General features: G+C 45.1%; 1 protein-coding gene across 1 annotated transcript in view; it reads right to left on the reverse strand.

Annotated features, from left to right (window-relative positions):
• The window catches only part of GRK4 (G protein-coupled receptor kinase 4), a 468,205-nt gene extending 445,311 nt beyond the window's left edge, over positions 1 to 22,894 (reverse strand). Inside the window, exon 1 of the mRNA XM_085642501.1 lies at positions 22,640 to 22,894. Within this exon, the coding sequence (XP_085498627.1) occupies positions 22,640 to 22,691 (52 nt within the window). The 5' untranslated portion in view covers positions 22,692 to 22,894. The remainder of the gene's footprint in view (positions 1 to 22,639) is intronic.
• Between the last annotated feature and the right edge of the window lie 1,288 nt (positions 22,895 to 24,182).

The raw sequence follows: 24,182 nt of genomic DNA on the forward strand, positions 1-24,182 counted from the left end.
GTTTGCTGCACATTCATTGACCAGCTAAAGCATGCTTTCAATTACTTCATTAATTGTTCAATTACATCTATAGATGTTTTGATGGTGTTAAAATTAGCAGTTGTGATACCCCTCTTAAAAAGCTACTAGGTGACTCCACTGATTTTCTCACTATCTCAGCAAAGGTCTTGGAGTAGGCTACAACAGAGTGCCTGTAGGAATGTTCTCCTTTTTGACACAGTCACCCCCACTTTTTGCCTGGTACATGATGTGATTTCGACTGCAAGTGTACTGGGTTCCTGATAACCAGGTCCCCAAAACTGTACGATTGTTCCCCCCAATTGACAATGCCTTTAGCACCCTCTATGTGTCCATAGTAAATGGTACCCCTGGTACCTAGGGCCTGAGGTATGAAAGAGGGTTGCCCACAGGCTGCAGCACTCATGCAGGGCTGTTATCGCAGACTGTCTGTTTTGGTACAACTAAGATGAAAACATGACCTGACACACATCCCTGTATGCCAGGTCCCCCAACACTGCATGTAGTATTGTAAGTCAATCCTACAGCAGGCCTTACAGCCCTACGGCAGAGTGCTTAGTATTACACGTGAGGGCATACCTGCAGGAGCAGGTATGCCCCTGTGCTGGTCAACTCCATTACTGCCAGTGCAAGTGAAGAGGGAAGCCATTTTAGAACATGTGCTGGACACTGGTGAAAACGAGTTTCCCAGGGAAATGATGGCTTCACTGAAAATAGAGATGTTTGGTTTCAAAAATATATTTACAAACCCACCCTGATTGCAGTAGTGGATTTGTAACTACATGCACACAGAGGGCACCTTAGAGGTGCCCCCTGAAAACCTACCAGCCTCTGGTGTGTTGGCTGACTGGTCTCTGCCAGCCTGCCACCCGAGACAGATTTCTGACCTCCCAGGGTGAGTGCCTTTACTCTCAGAAGGTCAGAAACGAAGCCTGCACGGGAAAAGGGTGTGCACACTCCCTGCACACTCCCTCCCTCAGGATGACCTACTGATTAGCACTCCTAGGCCAGAGAGCTTCAAAGAAGCTCCCGCCTTTGAAATGCTAATCTGGCTCCCTTCACAGGAGAGGAGGCCATTGTCCAGAGCCGTATGGCACCTGGACAGGTGGGAAATTAGCTAGTTAGGTAAGCGTGGCCACCCCACAGGCTAGTATCATCCCTAAGGTGGCCTAACCTTTTCAGAAGTTGCCATCTTTGTGTTGGCACACTTAGGAACTCTGGGACAGGGTTATGCCCACTTCCCAGAGGAAGTGGTCATATAAGAGGCATAGTGACCCCAAGGGTAAGTAGCCCATTGGTTACTACCCTACACTGCGTAAAACCCCTAAATTCAGTATTTAGGGGAGCCCCTGGCACTAGTAAATCAGATCCTGCTGACCTGAAGTAAGAAGACTGATGTGAAGAGTCACACGGCAAGAACAGAAGACCCAGCAACAGACTTATGCTAACCCTGCCGGGCAGGCAGCTAACTTTGGCAATTGTGCAAAAAGTCTATTTGTCCTGCAGCTGCTGAGTCCCCAAAGTCCAGGAGACCTGCCAGCTCTTTGCCCAGGAACCAAGGCCTCCAGAAGGACAGCAGAACTGTCCCCTGCATACTGCACACAGCAAAAGAAGAACCACGAAGGCTCCGGAACTGTCTAAACCCGATGACGCCAAGCACCACTGCACCCAAGCCCCCAGCCTGTGTCGAAGTGAGCCAAGTGTCAGCGTGGTTCCCAAGCCCTCTAGGTACCGAGTCCTCTGTGGAGTGCCTCCTCGGAATGCAGCGCCCCTCAACTGTGAGTGTTACCAGACGAAGAAACCAGACACCACACAGACCCTCTACACCCAGACGCCCAGGAGAAGACCAACGTCTCCCAACATTGCAAGAACTGAAGCCCCTCATGGGTTTCACCGGTCTGCACAATATAAAGAAGCTCCCTCGTGACCTATCTTGCTATATCAAATCTATTGGTTACTCTTAGCATGGGCTAACACAGGTGTGTCTGAACAACAACTAGAGTGTCAAGGAAAAACATGATGAATCTGTTGAGATATATTTAACGTTTTTAGTTAATTTCAATATAAAAAACTTCTTTACTTTTTTCTTTTTAATAATTTTTATTAATAAGATGTTGGATTCAATACAGCAACAATGTTAAATTAAGGGGCACCTTTTGAAATGAAACAGAAGGAAGTAAAGATATAGTAAAAAGACTGGGGTATCCATTTAGGTACATACCTAACTATTGAATGTGTGTAGTATTTTGTCTATGTTTATTCACGATGTGTGGTCACATGGGTGCAGCATCACAATTTAAAAATGGCAATTTTACCTCTCCTCGTTGATGTGAACAAGGGCGAGTGACGCCCGAAACGCGTCTTCAAAGGATTCAACAGCTGGAATAAACATTTTGCTGCTTTAAATCTGTGGTTCGTGGTTCCTTGGTGGCTGGGTCGGCAAAAAGGAAGCTGCGAGCAGACTAAGGATCAGGTGTGTTTCTATATATATATATATATATATATATATATATATATATATATATATATATATATATATATATATATATATGGAATATGAAACACTACAGGGAGGCTATTGTATGGTTGTTATTGGGGTTGCTGCACAGACAAACAGAAGCTTTAGATTAAAACACAGGTTCAGGCTCACTAAGGTGAAACGGAGCATCTTTCCAGAGTTCTGTGACTCATAGTTTAGTCTGTATGCTTTGATTAGGCAGTTCTCTTCAGAGGGCTGCAATAATCTCAGCAATAAACCTTGCATGACATCAGCTCTCCACATACTTCCAGTTCTAGGTCACTGAAGAAGCTAGCAACTTGAACAATGTAGGAGAGTTTGGTCTCCCTTTTATACATGATTCCTAGACAAGGGCTGTAGATCCACTGTTCGAAGTCTAGGAACCGGTTCGGTGTGGTTCCTTTTCCGTTTCATGCTCGGGTTGCAGTGCAGACACAATCGTTATGTAAGGTAATGCCTGTCCCAGAAGACGGTGAAGAGGCTGGCTCTGATTTGTAATACCCAAAACATGAGCACAATAAGTGTAAAGCTCCGCATTTGGCAGTCATTTTTAGGTCTCGCCTGAGCCAGCGCATACGCTGGACTGGCGAGACATTTAGTGAGTGGGCTTTAGAAATCCAACCATACTGACCGTGATGTACATAATATAAAGGCACTTCAAGGTAACTGCCATTTTGACAATACCTTTAATATTGGTCGTATATAAGTTATGCTGCTAGCACTTTGCACATATGAACTATTTTGCACTTTATATAATATTTGCACATAATATTTATACGGGTCTCATACTTTAGGAAAATGAGGGGTATTCTTTACTTAGCACTTAGTCACTTATTCACACAGCAGCAGGATTTTGCGTATAAACCAGGACAATAGGAATAAGTACATGACATAGGGGTCTATAATAGCATTTTAATTGCAACAGATCCCCGTACCTATTATTTCTTAAAATATTATTTTCAGGATTACTACTGAGTAGGTAATTATCATGCTCTTTTACTATATTTTACAGCAATTTGTTTCCTGGTTTATTGTACATTGCAATGTCATACGCACATTTTTTAACATGATTTTAGTATTTATGCTGTAATTTATGTGAAAATCTTAAATGTGTAGTATGTTTACCATATCTATTGTTGCTGCATTTAGCACTTTAAAAGGAGGAAATGCCACCCATGCGCGGTCATGTGATCAAGGCCGTCTTTTCCGGCCGAAACACATCATGGCGACATGGTGATTGCTTAAATAAAATCACTTTGAAGAATTTGGGTCCACTCTTGCCTTTTTCAAGCAGTTCCTTTTCCGTTTCATGCTCGGGTTGCAGTGCAGACACAATCGTTATGTAAGGTAATGCCTGTCCCAGAAGACGGTGAAGAGACTGGCTCTGATTAGTAATACCCAAAACATGAGCACAATAAGTGTAAAGCTCCGCATTTGGCAGTCATTTTTAGGTCTCAGCTGAGCCAGTGCATGCGCTGGTCTGGCGAGACATTTAGTGAGTGGGCTTTAGAAATCCAACCACAAGCTTTTACTTGTGGCCTAAAGCATTGGGGTTACACGCGCAGGCACGCACACAGCCGCCATCTGGCTTTCCTATCTCTTCCTCATTTAGCGAATTGCTCAAGCACATCGCTCGCGGACTTCAAGGCTCAAGCCCGCTGCAAGAGTTGTCTTCTGTGTGTGCGCGCACGTGCACTCCCCCCACCCCTCCCACTTGTTTTACAACCTCCGTCTGCTTTGTTCAGCCTATTCCTCTGTGTGGCGAGCAGGGCCGGCTGAATGCATTTTTGTGATAAATTGCGCGCATACAACTCCCGGGCTCGTTTTCACAAGCATCTGTTGTGAATTCTTTGCAGACCGCTTCCCTCCGTCTGCTTTGTTCAGCCTATTCCTCTGTGTGGCGAGCAGGGCCGGCTGAATACGTGTGTTTTAGCGCTTGTTTTTGTGGCTATTGAGTACTCCGTACTAGTGTATCTGCTGGCAGTCTTCTCTCCTCCCCGGCATGTTAACATCCACCCGCTGCCATTGTTTTTAACAAACCCCCGCCCCTGCTTTTAAGAAACCCCCTGCCGCTGCTTTTAACCTACCATGTCTTCCTCCTTGCTCTCTAATGTTTTACCCACCCCCCTGCTTCAGCATCTCCCATGCCCTCACTCCAGTCCCTGAAGGCGCCCCTCCCCCTCCCCCACCACAGAGCGCATCTCGTATGTTGTCCCTTCGACTCCACTCTGCTGGCCGTCATATTCGTCCTTCCTCCCTTTCACACTAGGTGCCTGCACTTTGCCCCTCCCCCACCACAGAGCGCGTCTCGTATGTTGGTCCCTTCGACTCCACTCTGCTGGCCGCCATGTCCGTCCTTCCTCCCTTTCACACTAGGTGCCTGCACTTTACCCCTCCCCCACCACAGAGCGCGTCTCGTATGTTGGTCCCTTCGACTCCACTCTGCTGGCCGCCATGTCCGTCCTTCCTCCCTCTCACACTCGGCGCCAGCACTTTTCTTTTACAAGTCATCACTGTCGCTGTGTTAGTTCAGTGAAAAATGCATATTTATGGCAAATGACAGTCAGATCTGAACCCACCCACTGCCTTTCCTGGACCGTCTTGCTTTTGACCTTCACATACATTTTGATCTGACCATATTTCATGTTTTCAGAGTCGCATATCGCTGCAAAGGACCTAAGTACTGCAGTGTACTTGGGAAAACAATGTGGCTTATAGGCATGAAGTGCCAACTTTTAAAGTGGGGAACCAGGTTCACGTCTGGCGTCAGCTCACCATCTTGTGATTCTGGGCAAATCACTTAATCTTCCCATTACAAAAAAAAAAGCTGACCCTGTGTAATGTAATCTGGAGCTCATGTAAAGTGCTCCAATGCCCTTAGGCAAAAATTGCACTATATAAAACTGCAAAAAATACATTCTCTTCTATTGATTTCCCATCTTCTGGCTTCCTTGAGTAGAATTTGTATCTTTCCATTACAGTGTTGACTTTCCTTTCATATGGCATTTTTTTGACTGCATAATCAAATATATATAATTCTCCCAGCGGATACAAAGGTACCTGAATCTTTTTAAGTCATTCACAGCCATGGCTTTCCTAGAGACAACATTCTCTGATGAAAATACCTTTCACCCTCTCATACTTCTACATGAGCTAGGAAAACCTCAAACAGCATACTCCTCTCCATGAGATGTTCACCGATAGATGGTAGACATATAGGAAGAATGTTGGACACATTTAAGGGTGTCAGCATAGAATCCTCTTAAGAGCAGGTATCAAAGTGGTAGAACTAAATGTAATCAGTCCTGTTGTTTGATGGTCGTGACGTGTGCACAATCATAGTTCACTCACCAGCTCTGTTCTTTTGTTGTAATTCGGGTCTGCCACTAGGTGGCGCCGTAAGGTTGCGCCTTATTTCGTATTATGGAAGTGCCAGTGTTTTATTTGAAACGCTCCCTGGGAATAGCTGCACCTGGCTCTTAAGGAACTTTAACCCTTCACCTTTCACCATCCCTCTGGCTTCTGCTCTGTCTGGCCACACTACACAGCGTGCGTGGCCCGAGCACAAGCTGTTTTCTTCCACAGCAGCACCTGCACATTCCAGGAGGGGTGTTCCCTCATCTGCAATGGATTGGTCCTCTCTGTGCTGGCACAGAGCGTGCACAAGTCAGTGCCAGGGCACTACAATAACAAGCATTGGCATTGCCAATAGGTCTCGCTTTTGGGACCTTATAAGTATTTAGTTATGCAGCACAATATCCTTGGTGCAACAACATCAACTGTTGCATGGCTAAACACTTATAAGGTACAAGGTTTAGCCATGCAAACAGCTGATGTTGTTGCACCAAGGATATTGTGCTGCAAAACTAAATACTTATAAGGTCCCTAAAGCAAGACCTATTGGCTATACCAATGCTTGTTTCTATTTCTGGATGGGCCACTCAAGTGGAAGGCATAAAAAAAGCCCTACCGAGAAACTTGTCTCCCTCTAACAACTGAATTTTGCTTACTCACCCTAATTCCCCTACCCTCAACCAAATGGCAGAGCTCAGAAAGTAATAATCAGCAGTCCCCTTTGAAAAAGATTACCATAGAATCTCGAAAGGTAGCCCTGTACCCATTTCTGCACACCTCTGTATTTACGTTAACCCCCCAGATCAGGAATTCAGTCAATACCCTTCCACTGGGGAGACTGTACCCTAACCTTCATCTTATGCCATGCCAAATATGGGGCATACCAAATGGATACCACTAGCTACAACATTCACACACTCACAAAGAACCATGTACCATACATACATGCACTCGATATATATAAAGAGATGTCAGCACAGAGTCTGGGCCTGACATGTGAGCAAAGGTTTGTACAAGCTGGCCTTTAGTTATTGTGCGGTTACTTTCAACAGGTAAAAAGTCATGTCCACTACTATGCATTAACAAACAGTACACTGCCACCACTATTCAACTCACACATCCAAAATGACAGACAGTAGTCTTGCTTCCATTAGACAGTACACATGTGGTGCCTCTCCTGCCCTTAAGAGCCAGTCCCCGGGTCTTGTGGTACATTTCGGGCAGGATTCCGTGTGTGTTGGGACAAAGAAAAATCCTCATGCCTCTTACTTCCGGTTGGGTTATTCTGGGCAAGGGTGCACATCAGTATACGAGGTAAGGGACATTCTCATCCCATCACATGTAAAATGCTTGAACTGTACCATAAAACACGAATCATTCACATGTATACATTACAAAGGTGTTTACGGGCCAAAGGACTAACAGTAAAAAGAATATGGTGTAGTAGTAAGTAGTACTTTCTGTTGCCAAACTCCCAAGCCAAATTTCACCACACCTTTCTCATACTGTTTTACGATGTGTAGTGAAGAGAATGTTGTGCATTAGGTAGTTGGGTGGATGTTCACTGCACACGCAGGGAATCACTGAAATGTTATTGAGGTGTGTAAGATTGTATGGATTACTACTCAAGTAAGAGACTATTTTGATGAAGCAAACCTGAAGGAGATTATCATCAAAATAGCCCTATAAACAGCTAAAGGTCTCTGAAAGAGAACATTTGAGGACCATCTTTTGCGTTTCCATACTATCTATACTAGATAACTCATACTAGCTCTAGTGGATAATCCCATTACAAAGCATACTGCGCTAGGACTTCGTACAAACCAGGGAAACCGTCATTTCTTGCCTTGGATCTGCTTTTCAGTCTCTTACCCCTTCGAGCAAGTTAGGGTTCAGACCTTGATTCAACCCTTGCCAGTAAAAGAGTGGTACTTGGAGATGTGTTCTTAGTCATAAATTATAAAACATCAGGTGTTTAAATCAATCTTCCCATCTAAGTACGCTCCAAAATGTGTTCTATGTCAAATCTAACTATTCTATTACAGTATGAAGTGGAAGGGGGGAATAGAAAAAAAATCAGAAAACATGCCGCCCTGTACCTTCAGGCCCTGCATTCTCGCTTCAGTTCTGAAGCAGCTCCTTCCGATTGTGTCCCAAAAGCTTAGTGAAATAATATTTCAAAATACAAACCTTCCACAGCCCCATACTTTGGTGCATCCAAATTCTCCCAGGTCTTTTTGGTCTTTTAAATGTTCCATCTCCGAGTCTTTTTCTTTGTATAATGTGACTGTCCCCTTCTTAGGGTTGCAAAGTTCCTTACACATGCATGTACATTTATTCTCTCCTTCTATTAAGATCTGTAACTGAGAACAATCAACATTATAGTCTGTCTACTAGTGTGTGCACTACATGATTTATATGCATTTCCATTGGATCCCAGACCCTTCATGGGTCCTATGGCATCTTTTATTTAATGTAGTATCCATGTTAGGCTCAGGGTGAATCACCTTTGTTACTACTCCTACTCCGATTAGTTCAGGACTTCTCTGTAGGATTGAGGTCACTGCATGGCATCTTCACAGGTCTGTCAATCTGGCTGTTTTTATGTTGCAGGTTCCCAGTCACTCCAGATATCCAGACGCAAGCCTAAATGGATATTGGTGCTTCAAAATAGCTCCTGTCAACATACAATCATACCACAGTGCTGCAAAAAATATGCTTTGTCTCCAGTACTGATTCGCTGTTTTGCCTCCATGTGGCCAGGTCAACCCGTTTGGCCCAGTACAGCTCACCAGCCTTTTGAAAGGCACCTGTCATCCTTTGAGATTCTAAGGACCCACAGTGCTTGCTGAATTGTGGCTGAGTGGATCTCCCCAACAAAACGTACATGCTGTTGGTCTGTGCCACTTGCCCAAAAGGTGCCTGAATTGGACCCCTGCTGTTGCAGCCTTTGGCACTTTCCCAAGCAGCCTGCACGGCTTAAAAATTAACTGATGGCTGGCCATGGCCCTTTGTCAGTGAGCCCAAATGAATTCGAGAGGTTAGACTTTATCACTTGCGCAACATGTGCATAAACCAGCGCAGCTGAAAAATCAATTGCTGGCAGGCCCATGACACTTTCCCAGTGAGCCCATATAAATTTGAGTGGTTAGCCCTTAGCACTTGCCCAATATGTGGCTGAGCGAGTTACACCACTGTAACTTAATCTGCTGCATTTAGATGCTTGTCTGCTGTATGCCCAAGTGCCTGTGTGGCTGCCAGAGATGTTGACCTAAAGTGTGCCTGATCAGCCTACATCGCTGCAGCTGAATTGTGGAGCACCTGAAAGCAGCCCAATATTTGTCACCAAAGACCGGAAGTGGTGTGCATTGCCATCTCAACCATCAGGAGGGCTGCCCAACTGAGCCTTCAACTCACCAACGATCCCAAGTGGATGAGGATCTTGTCACGATCCACTGGACCCAAAATCTAGCCGACTCATCATGTGCCATCGCTCTCCTGACTACCCCTATCCTTGGACTTCCCTGGTGGCCTGCATCTGCTCAAGGGATCAGAGCATGGAACCAGCGCACCCGTGCCTGCGGAGGGAGGAGGCGTAGACTGAAGTACACATAGGCCCGGCCAAGGACTAATGTGAAGACTCACATTGGATGACAGACATAAGAATGAGCACTCGTCCAAGATTAGGGGGGCACTGTACCTCTTTCTGAGACACACACCCTAAGGATAAAATAGAGTGAGGGCTGGGGTAAATGTTGGGAGTATTATAGGTTGTCCTCAATGCTGGAGTCTTTTTTTTGTAATGAAGTTTGATTTACGATGGGTGGGATAGGATGGGGACTGAGACTGAAAATGAGGTGCCTTTCTTTTTTGTTTACGATATCCTGATTTAATAGTATTTAATTTGTCACAACCCAATAAAATGTGTTTATCAAATAGAGAGAGTGAGGGAAGGTGGAGCAGAGGAGGTATCCTTGCCCACGGGACAGTGCCCATGCACCAGAGACTGAGTATCTGAGTTTCTGCAGCATGCAGTATAACACTTCAACATTTGTTGAAGTACTTCTGATTTTATAAAGCTAAGCACTGAGCTGGACAATTAAGGGATTATGCTTTTGGGTGTTTTTTTAGTGGTGAGCCGGTTGTACCCCATTAACTCCCCAGAGAAGCCTGTGGCTGCAAGCCATCACTACCACTGAGAATCAAGTGCGAAAAAGGGCAATATTTGCCTCAGTTGCACGTCCATATAGTATGACAGGCCCTGGGTCATCCGAGGCAAATGGTCCCCACGGCTGAAGTCAAGTAGCCGCTGCTTGCCCAGTATACAAAACAGGGTCTGCCAACCATATTCCACACCCTACAGGGAACACAGCTCTCAAATTCAGTACCTGCACAGAGCCAAAACAAAGCCCCAAGAAATGTACCAACTAGTTCTTCTTCTAACTCACAGGTCATTGAGTCACTTAGACCCGAAGATCAAAATCGAGTGTGATATGATATATCTTCATGGCAGACAAAGTTATCTTGCCCCTGTCGGCAGACGTTCAATTAAGTTTCATATAAGCCATGTGCTCTAAAGGCACAAAAGGCAGGCGAGGTCCAATTGAGCAGAATTTGAATTTTTTAAAGTTCTTTTGTCCATAGTATATATCATAGCTGCCTTTCACACAAGCATTATAAGAAAATATATATATATGTAACTATTGCAAAACACTAAAATCACAAACATCACACACTATAAATGATATGATAGAGTTAAAAGAAAGTCTTATTAAAAACCCTAAAACCTCATAAAGGGTCTTCCTCCAAGGCATGGCAATGCTACTATCTCCTGCTGGGTTTGTTACCTGCCATGGAATTTTGCCCGAACGTCCCAGCTTTTCCTTAACTATAGGCCAATTGCTTTGGGTGCCCCAGTGTAGCTTGCACTTTATGTAACACCAGCATTTGTTGCTTTCTTATAAAAAATGTTCTTAAATGCCCAGTAAATGTATATATTATTTGTAAAATAACAATCAGTAGTTTGTCATTTGACATTCTATTTTCAGTCTTTTTGTTTACAGATATATTTTTTGGATTGATTCTCTGATCCTTAGGCAGAAACCTGGTTTTATCTCGACTGGAGTGAAGGCCATTAGACACGTGATAGCCCCTCCTCCTTTTATCTCCAAAAAGGAGGCCTGGCCCTGTAGAGTGTGATAATCTCTATGGACGCATTCGTGGGCTTGCATACATGATGTGCTGCCGGCCCAAGCGAACCATTTGCTGCCCCATCGGAAGAGAGGACGCACACTTGTTTCTGAGAGAAGACCATGTAAATTCGGCTCTGAAATATTCATGAGCTGCTTCGTAAAAGGTAATGCGGCTTTTACTCAACCGCACCATTTCCGACTCCCTCCCACCCCCCTCATGAAAAATTCAGGTCCATATGCTGATGGCTTTCTGCCAGGCTGGCATCTTGGAAAAGCATGCCTGTGCTTATACCAAGACACTGCATAGGGTGATCCTACCGGCCTGGCCTCCAGCAGCTGCATGTGTTTTAAGCACACTCTTGCTTGCGGGCGGAGGGGGAGTGAAAAGTCACCATATAAGCACTGCGCAGTTTCCAGCCAGGTAGCAGTAAAACCATATATATTCTGCAGTATTGTTTTCTACACCCGCATCTCTTTTGCCTGGTAAAGACGAAAAACACCTAGAATCAGTGGAGAACAGTATACATGTGTGAGTGGGAATAGTGAGGCAGCATCCAGCACTGATGGATTTGGCAATTCGTCTTTGTAAGCTGGGCTTTCCTGCTGAAGCGCTGTATGAAAGTACTGTGGGGGAATAAATCATTAGTTGTACCAGTAATAAGGAAATGTATTTAGAAGTAGGAATGGGGCTGGAACTGATTTTATATTCGCTTTTTAGCTAATGTTTGCCTTTTAAGGTTTGGAACCAGGCTCTGTTATATTGTAGTAATGCACAGCGATCAAATTATAGCGGCCTTTTCCACACCAGCTGGCATCTGTCATTGATTGAACTCTTTTTTGCACTAGTATGCTTTTAGTGAGGGACTATGGTCCATACGCATCAACGCACTTGCCCATAAACAAATGGATAAAACAACCCAAAAAATATTCATTGTGGTGTGACTATTAGCAACATCTTAAATATAAATGGCTGCTGCAGTGATGGCATGGGCTAGGAATGTTATGCTAATGTAGTAACCCCAGTGGACTCATGAAACTAAATTTAAAAAAAAAAAGTTTATTGTTATTTTGGGAAAAATACCGGTGCAAAAAATAAGTCTGCCGTGGAATCAGGACAAAGCAGTAGTTTGAATGTGGGCCTTTCATTAGTTTTGCCATTATTTTTAACAATAACCGTGCACGCCACTTTGGGGAAAATTGTTAAGTCCAAAAAGTTAAAACACAGCTCTGCACTAAACGAATGCGGTAATCGAAGCAAAATAGCAGTGCGGAGTAGCTATGCCGAATCCGGTTTATCGCTGAACTTGCCCTAAGAAAGTAAGCATTTACACTCATACATAGTTATAGCCCTAAAAAACTCTATTAATTTGTATAAGAAATAAAAAGAAAGCCTTACTGAAGGTTACAAGAAGCAAGAACATGTAAAAAAGGGCCCTCGCAGAACAAAAATACAATTTGTTATTCATCACTACCAGTCAACACAAAAAGAGTTATGTGCAAATAACATGAATCACTATAAAATGTGTGTCGATTTCGCAGTATATTACCTAGGGCATAAAAGGAGAAGCAGTCAGTTTACACAATCCCCGAGTACACAGTATTTCGTAATCCTTCTGTTGACCATATTTCAAAGAGACTGCAACTCACGTAAAAATGAGGCTATTAGTGAACCCACACAATGCCTGTCTTATAACTAACAGAGACTAAAAGTAACCCTGCTTGTTTCTACCGGCTGCTCTCCAGACACCGAAATGATAAACTCTGTTGGTGTAACCTCACTTCTTCACTTTACTTGGAGCAAATCATAGAATTTTGGAAACTCTAGAGCTGTAGTAAGGTTTGCTGTCCACTCTCATCATGCACCAGCAATGCGCCAGTTTGACAGGCATCACATTGACTTTAGAAGCGGCTGGCACACTAAGCACTTTTACCACAAGAGCTGTCCGGATAAACTACATTTTCAAACTGACTCACCATCTAACCCCCAAAGACTGCATCGTGGTTTCACGTAAGAAACCAGACCAGTTTTCGCTGGCAGTTTGATGCACATTACAGAAATTGTTATAACATTTATTTGTAAAGCGCACGTTCACCCAGAAGGGTATCTTGCCTCTAAATAACAGATTTTTCTTGTTTCCCATCTTAATGGTACTCATTTTATCGACCTCAGAAGGATGAAAGGTTGAGTAGAACCGACTTCAGAAGGATAAAAGGCTGAGTGCACGTGCTGGGATTTGAACCTGTCACCATGAGGTCAAACACAGGCCCCTACAGTGGATGCATTAGTCCACTAAGCCACCAGACCTGGAGATTTTGAAAGTAACAGACATGGTATTTTATAGGCAATGAGAAAGAGTTTTCAGCCAGCCTAATTCGGATTTGCAAAAAATAAGGCAACGAGAGCCACTAACGAGGATGGAGATTGTGGTCCCAAGGGGCTAAACTATTTCTCATGTTCTCTTCATCAACTATCTTTACCTGGACTGATTCAATCCTTTTGTTTTGTACAGATATCCACATTATCACCCTTATTTATGTACAAAAAGATCAACAGCAATGTGACATCCACATTTGCATCATACTTGCTTGCGGACCAGTGGATGACTGCAAAATATCACAACCTCAACCCAGATAAAACCAAAATCAGCAAAAGATTGCAGCCTACCTAGCAGACCTAGAAGAAGCACCCTATATAACAAACCGAACAAAAGCTGTAGGAATCATTTTAAAGGTAGATCTTACTTTGGAACTAAAAGTAGATAGATACTGTAATGAAATAATCAACAAACAGCCCCAAAATTGTAAGTTGCGTGTTATTCTTCTTGGGGATCCCCTACAGTTCAAACCAGAGCTGTGCTTGTGCTCGCTTTCCTGCACTACTCAAATTGACTGTAAGTAGGAGCCCATAACTCCCTAATCTCACAAAACTCTGTGATGAGGCTACTTCAAAACGTGAAATCCTGGGACCACATAATGCCAACCTTTTATGTCCTTACATGGCTTACAGTGTCTTGCTGCATCGTGTTGAAAGCATTGTGCATAATGCACTGGGCAGAGCATGGAATAAAACCAACATTCCTACAACACATATTTTAGACCCACTGTCCTAGGTGCAGCCTCCAATCCAACAGATTCCTATAACATAAAGTGCCACATTTCAACAGAACAAACCTTAGAAGACAACACCAACAAAGTACAAAACCACCACACCTTCGCGAAGGCCATTGAAAGCTTGGCTCATTCAATTTTCATAATCCCTCTTTGGACCAAGATAGGAAATACCTTCCTTCAAGGCACTATTCCAGACTCCCTAAAGTCTGAGCAGGTAACCCCTATTCTTGAAAAACCCACGGCTGTTCACGCGAACTGAAACAACGTCTACCCAATGTCCAACATTCTGACTCTAGCGAAGCTCTTTGAGAAATGTGTCTATGTCCAACTATGCAACCACACAGAACAATTCAGTCTATTAGACTAATTCCAATTCAGCTTCTGTCGGGGCCACAGCACTGAATCTGCCCTAACACACATAGTTGACGATGTTCTACAAATGCTGGATCATAACTATTCTGGCCTTCTAATCCTCCTCGACCTCTCGTCAGCTTTTGATACAGTCAAACTTGACAGCCTACTAGACTTACTGGAATGCAGGATGGAGCTATCAGGGTTGGTCCTAAACTGGTTTGCCTTGTTTCTCCACAACAGAACTCAAAGAATCAAGTTTAATCAGTCCCTGTCCAATTCCACACCGGTCACTTTAGAGATCCCATAGGGGTCCTCTCTCTCACCAACTCTCTTTAACCTGTTCATGGAGCCCTTAACTGAAATTCTGAAACTATCCAACATCCACTCTCACATGAAAATCTCTTACCCTGAAGATATGAGGTCCATCAACATAACTCTAAAAAAGAAACAAAATTGACTGACCTGCAACCATCTCAAACTAAACAGTATTGTAATGGAATTCCTCTTAATTGCCCCACCCAAATAGTCACCAGACATCGAAGAATGGATGAAGCAACTGGCAGCTCTTAACTGCTTACCTTTTTTGTTTGAAACTGTTTATTGTTTTTTTTGTGTGCCAAATTAGAACAATTCGTACAAACAACGATATATACTGCAGTGATACAAAGTGAGGCACGTAAGAGGTTGAGCATGTTATGCTTTACAGCTCTAAACTGCTCACCTTACGTTATAGATTTCACAAGATCACTGGGAATAATGATTGACAAGAACCTGAACATGCAGAAACACATCAGTAAAGCCACCAAAGGACCGAACTTCCAAATGAACATTTGAAGAAAAATAAAACCCTTCCTCCCTCTTGATGACTTCGAGTCAGATGTTCATGCCCTAGAGATTTCCAGGTTGGACCATGGAAGTGAAAAAGTCTGCAGCCTACCTAGATATAAGTTGACTCCACAAGGGGCCTCACCTAACTCTGCTGCAAGGCTCATCACAGAATCTAAAAGAAACAACCACATCACTCCTGATTTGAAATCTTTAAACTGGCTCCCATATGAGGCAAGGATACGGTTAAAAATTACCTATATGACCCATAAGGCCATACACTTCAACCCACTGAGGTACCTTGCACAACAACTGGAGTTATCTGGCGGCTGCAGATCCTCTAAAGCACCAGCACCTTATTGCTAAAACCACAGAATTTTTCTAAAAAGATCATCTATAACCGAGCCTTCTAGGTTTGCCTTTAGAATTTGGAACTCCTTACCCCCTTTAACAAAACTGAACCCCTCAACTGCATCATTAAAGAAGAGGTCAAGATGCTACTGATGAACACATTTCTGACCTAGAACGCACAAACTCTACTCAGAGGGCAACAAAATGGTACAGTGGCTTCCCCTAAGCTTATTAATCCCTTGTTATGTTCTTGTGTGTCGATCTGTCGTCCTGGCCCTGTGGTGGTCTCCTCCCTGGCCTGGAGAATTAATACATCCTGTATCGCTCTTGAGTATGTTGATATTTGCTCTACCGGTTTCTCCTTTCCTGACCACTTGTAAAGCACTCTTATACCCTCAAGGGTCATGTTTGCGCTATATAAAACTTCATTAATAAATGATGTGCGTGTATGATAAAGCTGGATGAAGCACTACCACATACACTTAAACATGACCATGGTAGTGCAGGCCCTAATTATGTCTAGATTAGACTATGGGAATGCGCTGTACTTAGGCCTCCCTGACTATCTCATTAACAGACTACAGGTGGTTCACAATTCAGCTGCAAGACTGCTGCTCAGACTTCCTCCCAGGTACCACATGACCCCACACCTAAGGGCCCTGCATTGGCTCCAGGTGAAAAAGAGGGTGGCGTTTAAAGTCATGGTCCTCATTTACAAGGCCTTGCATGGGACAGGGGCATGATATCTCAACGAGAGAATCAATACTTACACCCCTGCTTGCACCCTTCGCTCTTCTTCGGCGTGCCTGGCAAAGGTGCCTCACATTGATTGCGTCAGAATGGGTGGGAGCTCCTTTTCCTATCTAGGTCCTCTCTTCTGGAACAGACTCCCACGAGATCTTTGGCTTGTAGACAGCCTTGATGTGTTTAAGAACAAGCTAAAAACCTGTCTTTTTAACAGCTAACCCCTCAGTCTGCCCGATTCCCCATATGCCAGTGCCGGGACACTCGTCGAGTAGCTGTGTGCTTTATAAATTAATATAACATGACATGCATACAGCAGCATCAGATTTTTTGGAGCACAACCACACGACGTCAGAGTCTCAAGTGCCTCTGCCCACTCTTCCCACATGGGTCATACTACAACCAAACCTACATGTCCACCTGTAATCGTTCAGGACAGTTAGCGTGCCATAAAACCTGATGAAACAATAATCCAGGACAGTTAGAGTGCCTTAAGACCGATAAAACAATAGTCCAAATAAGATCATTTTTGCAGACAAGGGTCCAAGGAGCAGTTAAATTTAAAAAAAAAAAAAGCGATGAACAAATGTCAACTTGGTTTGCAGTCTGGAAAACCTCATCATCAAATCCTGAAACCATAACAGAGGAAAAATACATGATCTTGCAGTAACATATAATTTGTAAGTAAGAAAATGAAAAACTGAACTTTGCCTGGAATTGGGTTCCAGGCAAAGAACCAAAGAGATTAAAAAGAACGTGAGAAATAAGTATTTTCATGACCTAGCTCCATGATGGGAATCCTAGTAGACATGTTCCAAATATTTCCTACGGGGTTCAGTTTCAGCGTAGTACCTCTTGGACTTTATATTATGCATGTCCAGATTAGCCAGGGTAGATCCCAGTGATTAAATAATACGATCTGAAACACAGACTATAAGAGGCACACACTAATTCCAACAGAGAACAGGACTTGTTGCCACAGCGGTTCAGTAAGTCGCCCAAAAAAACATATGCCAGCGACTGGATCCTGTTGAAATCATTTGTAGTTGATCAAGCAGAATTTCCGCCATAGTTACCTCTCACTCTAGCGCTGAAAATCTATACCTACATCAGTCGCGCCTTTTAAAGTAAACCGGACAGTGTGAACCTTCAGCTGGAGGTAACTTGTGCTACAAAGAGATTAAATACCAAGAAGAAAAATAACATATAAAGGGACTCAGACACTCACTAGATATATCTGGTTCTCAAAAGAAAAAAGTGGATGACAGGGAATAAAACATGACAGCATGAGCGCCTCAAAACAGACAGGAGAAAGGCAACATTCTCCATGGTCAACTCCACATCATACAGTCAGTCCCCCAGAAGCTGTGCACAAACAAATGCTCAGCGAGGAACACTTTTTAACCCCTTCCATGCTGCGCAAATTCCGCCGCTGTGCTGACGGTTTCTTGCGCGGGCGTGGTCATGACGGAACGGTTCCGTCATGAGCACAGCTCAACCGTGGCTCATGACGGAACCGTTCCGTCATGAGCACCGAAGGGGTTAACCTCAGATGAATGACTCCTGGTCATGTACCTAACTCTACCATACATCCAGCAGATCTTACTGGGCAGAACATATAGATATCCGGTTTCTGCATCTGACAGGAAACCACAGAACACCTCTCAGGCCTTCAGTATAGTACAGGTACACCATATAATCGGTTATTACAATGCTAAAGCCCCGAAGACCCGTGGTCCATATAGGTGAATGTCAGTAAGCGCACAACTGCATGCATCATAATAAACTCCACAAACAACAGAGCACAGTGGACGGGAATGCACACAAGTGTGCCACAAGGCTGATGTGACCAAAATTAGTATGTTGCTGGGCACACAACAGAAAACATTAGACAGAATCCTAACCACACACCCTACGCAGCACAGATGATCCATGTTGATAGCCATCACCTAGCTCACAACTAACCATAATAAACAACAATCACAACCCCCAACAAAACACATTCGACTGAACATGAATCCGAGAAAGTAGGGTCTTGCTGAGCTCAAATAGCACCCCTCTCTACACACGCAATAAACTAGTACTTAGGAACACATAACACACTAATACAAATCCAATACCTACCGGAGACCCCACTCTTATAAGGTACACTGTGGGCCCGGCAAGAAACCATACTCTCAATTGCCTCAGACGCATACCTCAAGCCAGGCGGTGCATAGACTGATTTTTCCCAGATGTTGCATACCCGAATTGGTAAAGACCTCTGGCTACGCACACCAAACACTGTAACATGCATACTAACAAGCAGACTCAAGAACCAGCACATTATGCACACCCACACTGCTTGTTATACCTCACAGACAACCTTAGCGAAACCTATGTGACAGGGCACAAAGAAGGCTGAGATGCGACAGCACCGCAAAGTCAGACTAGCAGCCGAATGTATGTATGCTAGACAAATCTCTTTCACAAAATAGAAGAACCCTGAGACTGTTTTATTTTAGCCTCTCGTGTTATTGGTGTTGCAAGGTTTAGAGAGTTTTTCAGTCACATGCAGTAAATATCACCCCTTCCGGAGTGAGACTATTTGCCCTGGACACCACTAAATCATCCCAAAAACCGTGTAGTTGTCCTTTTTGCACTCTTGGTGAGTTGAATGAGTTATCCATTAAAGAACACTTGAGGTGTGCCAGAGCCAGCATTCCTACCGTGAGTGCCTTGTTAAATAACTCAGCCTTCACAAAGGTGACCCCAGGAGGCGGCGAGGGTCTCACAGACCCATTCTGCATTATAGTAGTCTAATGGTCAAGCAGAAGCGCAGGATCCAGCTGCCCCGCAGTGCTGCAGAGTATGACAGATCGGTTGATGTCGGAAGACTGGGTGGGACCATGGGACCCCCATCACCTTTGTGACTTCACTTCACTGGCTAGCGGCTAGTGGCAGAACTATTCCGATGAAAAAGAAATTATTTGCAAAAGGTCATCATAGAAAAAAAAATCTGATGGAAAGAGAGTCAAGATGTGAGGGTAACTGTGGGTCAATGGCTTGGCTCGTTTTATCAATCGAAACACCTTTTCTGGGTCTGCAGAACCCAGTTTCATACTTGGGGAGACAAACTTTAAACAGTGATGGGAAACTGAACTCACAATGTAGGCATGTGGCATTGGTGTAGCATGAACCTAGCCAAGACAGTGGAGCGCTGCCTCAGGACCTGCGGGTCAAGACTAGCATCTTCCCCTTTAGGAAAAAGACCTGAGAAAGGGGGCCAGAAGCATTAACAGTTTTTCGCCCTGGCGAATGTTGCTCTGTACAAAATGACAGACATCACAAGTGTGACATGCAACAAAATTGTGGTGCTTCAAAGTGACAAATGTCTTTTCAACTTACAATATCAACATTGCGGTTTCCTGTCAATCACAAGGAAAAGGGACAATAAAAAGCTGCCATCCCCCTTCAGGCCGGTGAAAGGATCTCACCTCTATAAACTGATAGTTTGCAGTTACAAAGCGCTGAAAGGTTACCGATTATTCTTGCCATTCAGTAAGCAATAGCAAGTGCGCATCTTTTCACAAGAGACTGCTTCCACAGTGAAAATGACAACTATACCATCCGGGAAAGCAGGCATAAGGTCAATACTGCCTGTGATGTACCTTCCCCAAAGTGGCACTTTTTTGCCATTACAGCCCTACTCCATTTAGGGGACCTGGCTTATGACACCAACACTTTACCAATGCAAATGCAGAGGCCTCCATCTCTGCATTTTCAACTGAACTTAATGATTCACAGAATGAATCCTGCTCCATGAATACAGATGAGTCAGGAATTCTTGGAATCCTTGCGACCGGCCTCTGTGCGCTGTGCCGAATTACTCCATCCAGCACAGTGCAAAGAATAGACCAGGTTGCATCACAGAGGATGTGCAAACACAGCACTGCGGGCAACCTGACTCACTGTTTGATCAGATCCGCCATTTTTTCTGCTGTGTCTATAAGCATAAGCAATAGCACTTTGACACAGTTTGACAGCCAAAAAACAGGCAGCTTACAAAACCTTAAAAATAGGTTCATTTGTACCGTGGTAGCGACACAAGCTTCTTAAGCATAAATTCCATCTTGAAAGTGTTTGATGACATAGGGCCTGGTTTAGAGTGTGGCATAAGTTTACTCCATCACAAAGTGAAGGATATCCCGTCACGTTGATGCTTATTTACTTCTTATATCTTAATACACTTGTAATAAGATGGACAAGATATCTGCCACGTGCAATGGAGTAACCCGTCCGCCAAACTCTAAATCAGGCCCTATATATGATTCCAGCAGACAGGACCTTTCTTGAGTCCATGTCTGACATTACTAAGAAGCGCTGTTTTTTGTTTTTTGCCCAACTTGATCGATGCAAGTCAAGGTTTCCTATATAACTGCCGTTTTTCTATGTCCCTGTATTTCCACACCACTACTGGAGCCACCCGACCACCTCGCCGCCACTGCTCTTTCAGGCACCGACACTGAACAGCTCAGTGGTATCCCTGGACCAAAACAACATCAGAAGTTGAAAATCAAAGCTACACCCAACCTACAAAAGGTTGTGGGAGGGATAGAGTTAAGAAACGGAATACATGTTAGGATACAGCCGCTGGCCTGGTCAGTGAAGTTTGGTTGACGGACTAGGGGTGAAGATTGCTACTGTGCAAATCCTTGGACTACTGTCCTTGTTTCTCCCTCTGCACAGTCTCTTTCTTGACGAGTGTGATGAAATGTGGCAGTATATAAAGGCAGACCACACACAGACACACGGTCCAGCACGAGCTGCAGGTCTGCAATCATGCTGGCATCACCTTCATCCCTGCAGGCAGGTCCACGCTTAACCTAGAAGAGAACCGTGCCATCCTGGGCTTCTGCACGCCTCCTTCTCCAGGGCTCTTGAACTTACTCTATGAGGTGCAGACAGTCCTTGCAATTTGAAAGTGTCAAAAATTCAGACAGTAGAAGCAACGCTTCGGGTGTCGGGCCAATGCCACGCGCTGAGCTCTCACCCCAAAGGATATTTTAAGTGTGAAGCACATTGATGTTACCAAGCACGAGAGGCAGTCTCACGTCACCTGCTCAGCGAGGGGCGCCCTGTCTTCAAGAGTTGCCCACGTGAGCACTTTGATTTTCCTCCGGTGATACGTGTGCATGGCTCGAGGTGTTATACACTGAGTACCGCCAGCATGCATACAAGCTGGCTCAGCGAACATAACCCGCAGGCCCGTATCATAAATGAAATAAGCATCTTGTATGACAGAGGACAGCAAAAAAGAAGCTGGTTTCTAACCTCCATCTAAAAAATTAGTGTAAAAACATTCTGCTTAAATCCCGTGATAACTTAGTACGCTATAATGGCACTATATATACACGCATTAATGTTCTATGAATTCAACGCCAGTGCCAGACCAAAAAAAATCAGGTGTTCAAAATTGGTACGGTGGACTCTTCCAAAAGCATACTTTTCACTGAATTTCACTTTTAATCATTACATTAGTGTCCATAACCTCTCCCGGCTCCAATGCAGAAGCCTTTTTACGTTATTTCAGGCAGCTACTTTTTTTTGTGGCAACCTGGCGCAGAAATAAGCAGCTGCGAGATTTATACAACTAGACTGGATCGGAAAAAAACAAGCAAGCGAAGTCAACAAGTAAAGGCGAGAGAAGGGGTGGATAGAGCCGAGAAAGGTGTGCCCAAGGTCCTGGGAAAACTGATGCCAGTGCGGAACCATTCCGGAGTAAGTACAATCTTAGCAGCCCTTCAAGAAACCCAGCTGAGAATTCAAACACTGGCAGCGGAGTCTCCTCGGACTGTGTGTCACTGTGTACATTATGTATGCGCATCACACACGGACACACCACCGGGTCCGTGCTCGGAAATGCACCGCTGCAGCCTGCAGACCTTCCCGAGCGAGGGCTACGAACTCCCCACGATAAGTGGGGTCCCAGCTGCCGGGCTGGTACCGTGCGCCCCACTACAGTACTCCAGTGACACTAGTTTGCAGATTGCAGCCGGGAGACTGGACTCTGGCTGCTGGAGGAAAGAAGGACCCCCCTTGTCCCTCCCAAGCACCCCGCTTCCGCCCTCGGAGCGCGGATCTGGAGAGCCCTCAGCGGACCTAAGCTAGAGCCGCCTCCTGCCTCGCTCACCTTCTCGGGCTTTCAGCAGCACCGTGTTGGCCACAATGTTTTCAATCTCCATGATCAAGGGTGGTTGGGCTGGCACCGCATCGCTCAGGCTGTGGCAGGGCTGGCGGGAGCCCGGCGCGCGCCGTGCCGTCTCCTGGCGGACTGACCCTTCATGCCCCGGCGCGCGGGGGTGCCTCTGAGGGTTGCGGAGGGTGCCAGCGCTGACTCTTGCAGCGGAGCGGCACTCGCTCCCGGCCCCCACCCGCTTCGGATCGCTGTGGGCCCGCCCTACTCTGGGCTTCCTCTCTGCCCTCTAGTGGGCGGCCCGGGCCGAGGACAGAGTGCCGAGCCGCCACTAACATAGTCTCCGAGTCTCGACAGAGACCGGTCACTTCAGAAAGCATCCCGTAGTGGTGTCCCTCACTGCCCCTCTCAAAGAAAAGCCAGGTAAACGTACTGCAGTGCTTTTTGAAAGCACCGTAAAAGAAAATTAAAATACAGACCGATTTACCTTTTGTAATGACAGAAACTTAACCCTCAGATTGTCCAATATTGGACTGTCTTGAATTTTACCGCCTTAATAAACATTTTTGAGAGTGTTGCAGGAAACTTGTCATTTGTATTAAATCAATGATATTTGTGAGAAAGTGCCATCTTTCTTGCATGGTATGCCCCTACTTTTTGCTGAATTGCTGAATGTACTTTGACTGAGTGTGCCCTGGACTCCTGCCAATCAGGTGCCCAGGGCCTATGTTCCTCCCCTAAAAACCTAAAACCCAAATTGGCAAACCCTGGCCACATGTCAGCCCCTGGTAAATGGTACCCTAGGTACCCAGGGCCTTGTGACCAGGGAAGGCCTCTAAGGGCTGCAGCACTCATTGTGCCACCCTTAGAGGCCCTGTACCCTTACACACACACACTGCCCTTGCAGGCTGAGTGTCTGGGTACAAGACAAAACAAAGTCGACATGACACACATCCCTGTGCCATGCCCACCACCTACACTGACCTGGCCTACATCAGCCACCCCTCTAGCTGGGTGCCCTATGCCAGTGGCGTGGCCACAGGAGCAGGAGCCCTATGCCCCTACAGTACCCAGGTCCATTCCTGGGCACTGTAAGTGCAGTGCTGCCAGTTAAGAGTACATGGTGCTGAGAGCTTGTCAAACACAAACTCCACACCACCATAATGGCAACACTGAAGACTGAGAAGTTTGGTATCAAACTTCTCAGCACATTAAACCCACACTGATGCCAGTGTGGGATTTAATGTACCAAGCACCCCAGAGGGCATCTTAGAGATGCCCCCTGAAACCTAACATACAATCCACATCTGGTCTGAGAGCCTGCCTAGGCTGCCACACAGCAGACATGATGCTGGACCCCTGGGTAGGAGAGCCCCTGCTCTCCTGGATCTGCAACAATGCACATCCTGGGCGAGGTGCTAGATCTCCTCCCCCAGGATGGGCAGGGGGAAGCTTCAAAGGCATGCCGCCTCTGTGAGTTTCCCAGACCACTGCAACCCCCCACTCTGGCGGGAAGCTTGGCCGGAAACCCCAAATAAGG

The sequence above is a fragment of the Triturus cristatus genome, chromosome 2_2, assembly GCF_964204655.1.
Source record: "Triturus cristatus chromosome 2_2, aTriCri1.1, whole genome shotgun sequence".
Classification (NCBI taxonomy): Eukaryota; Metazoa; Chordata; class Amphibia; order Caudata; family Salamandridae; genus Triturus; species Triturus cristatus.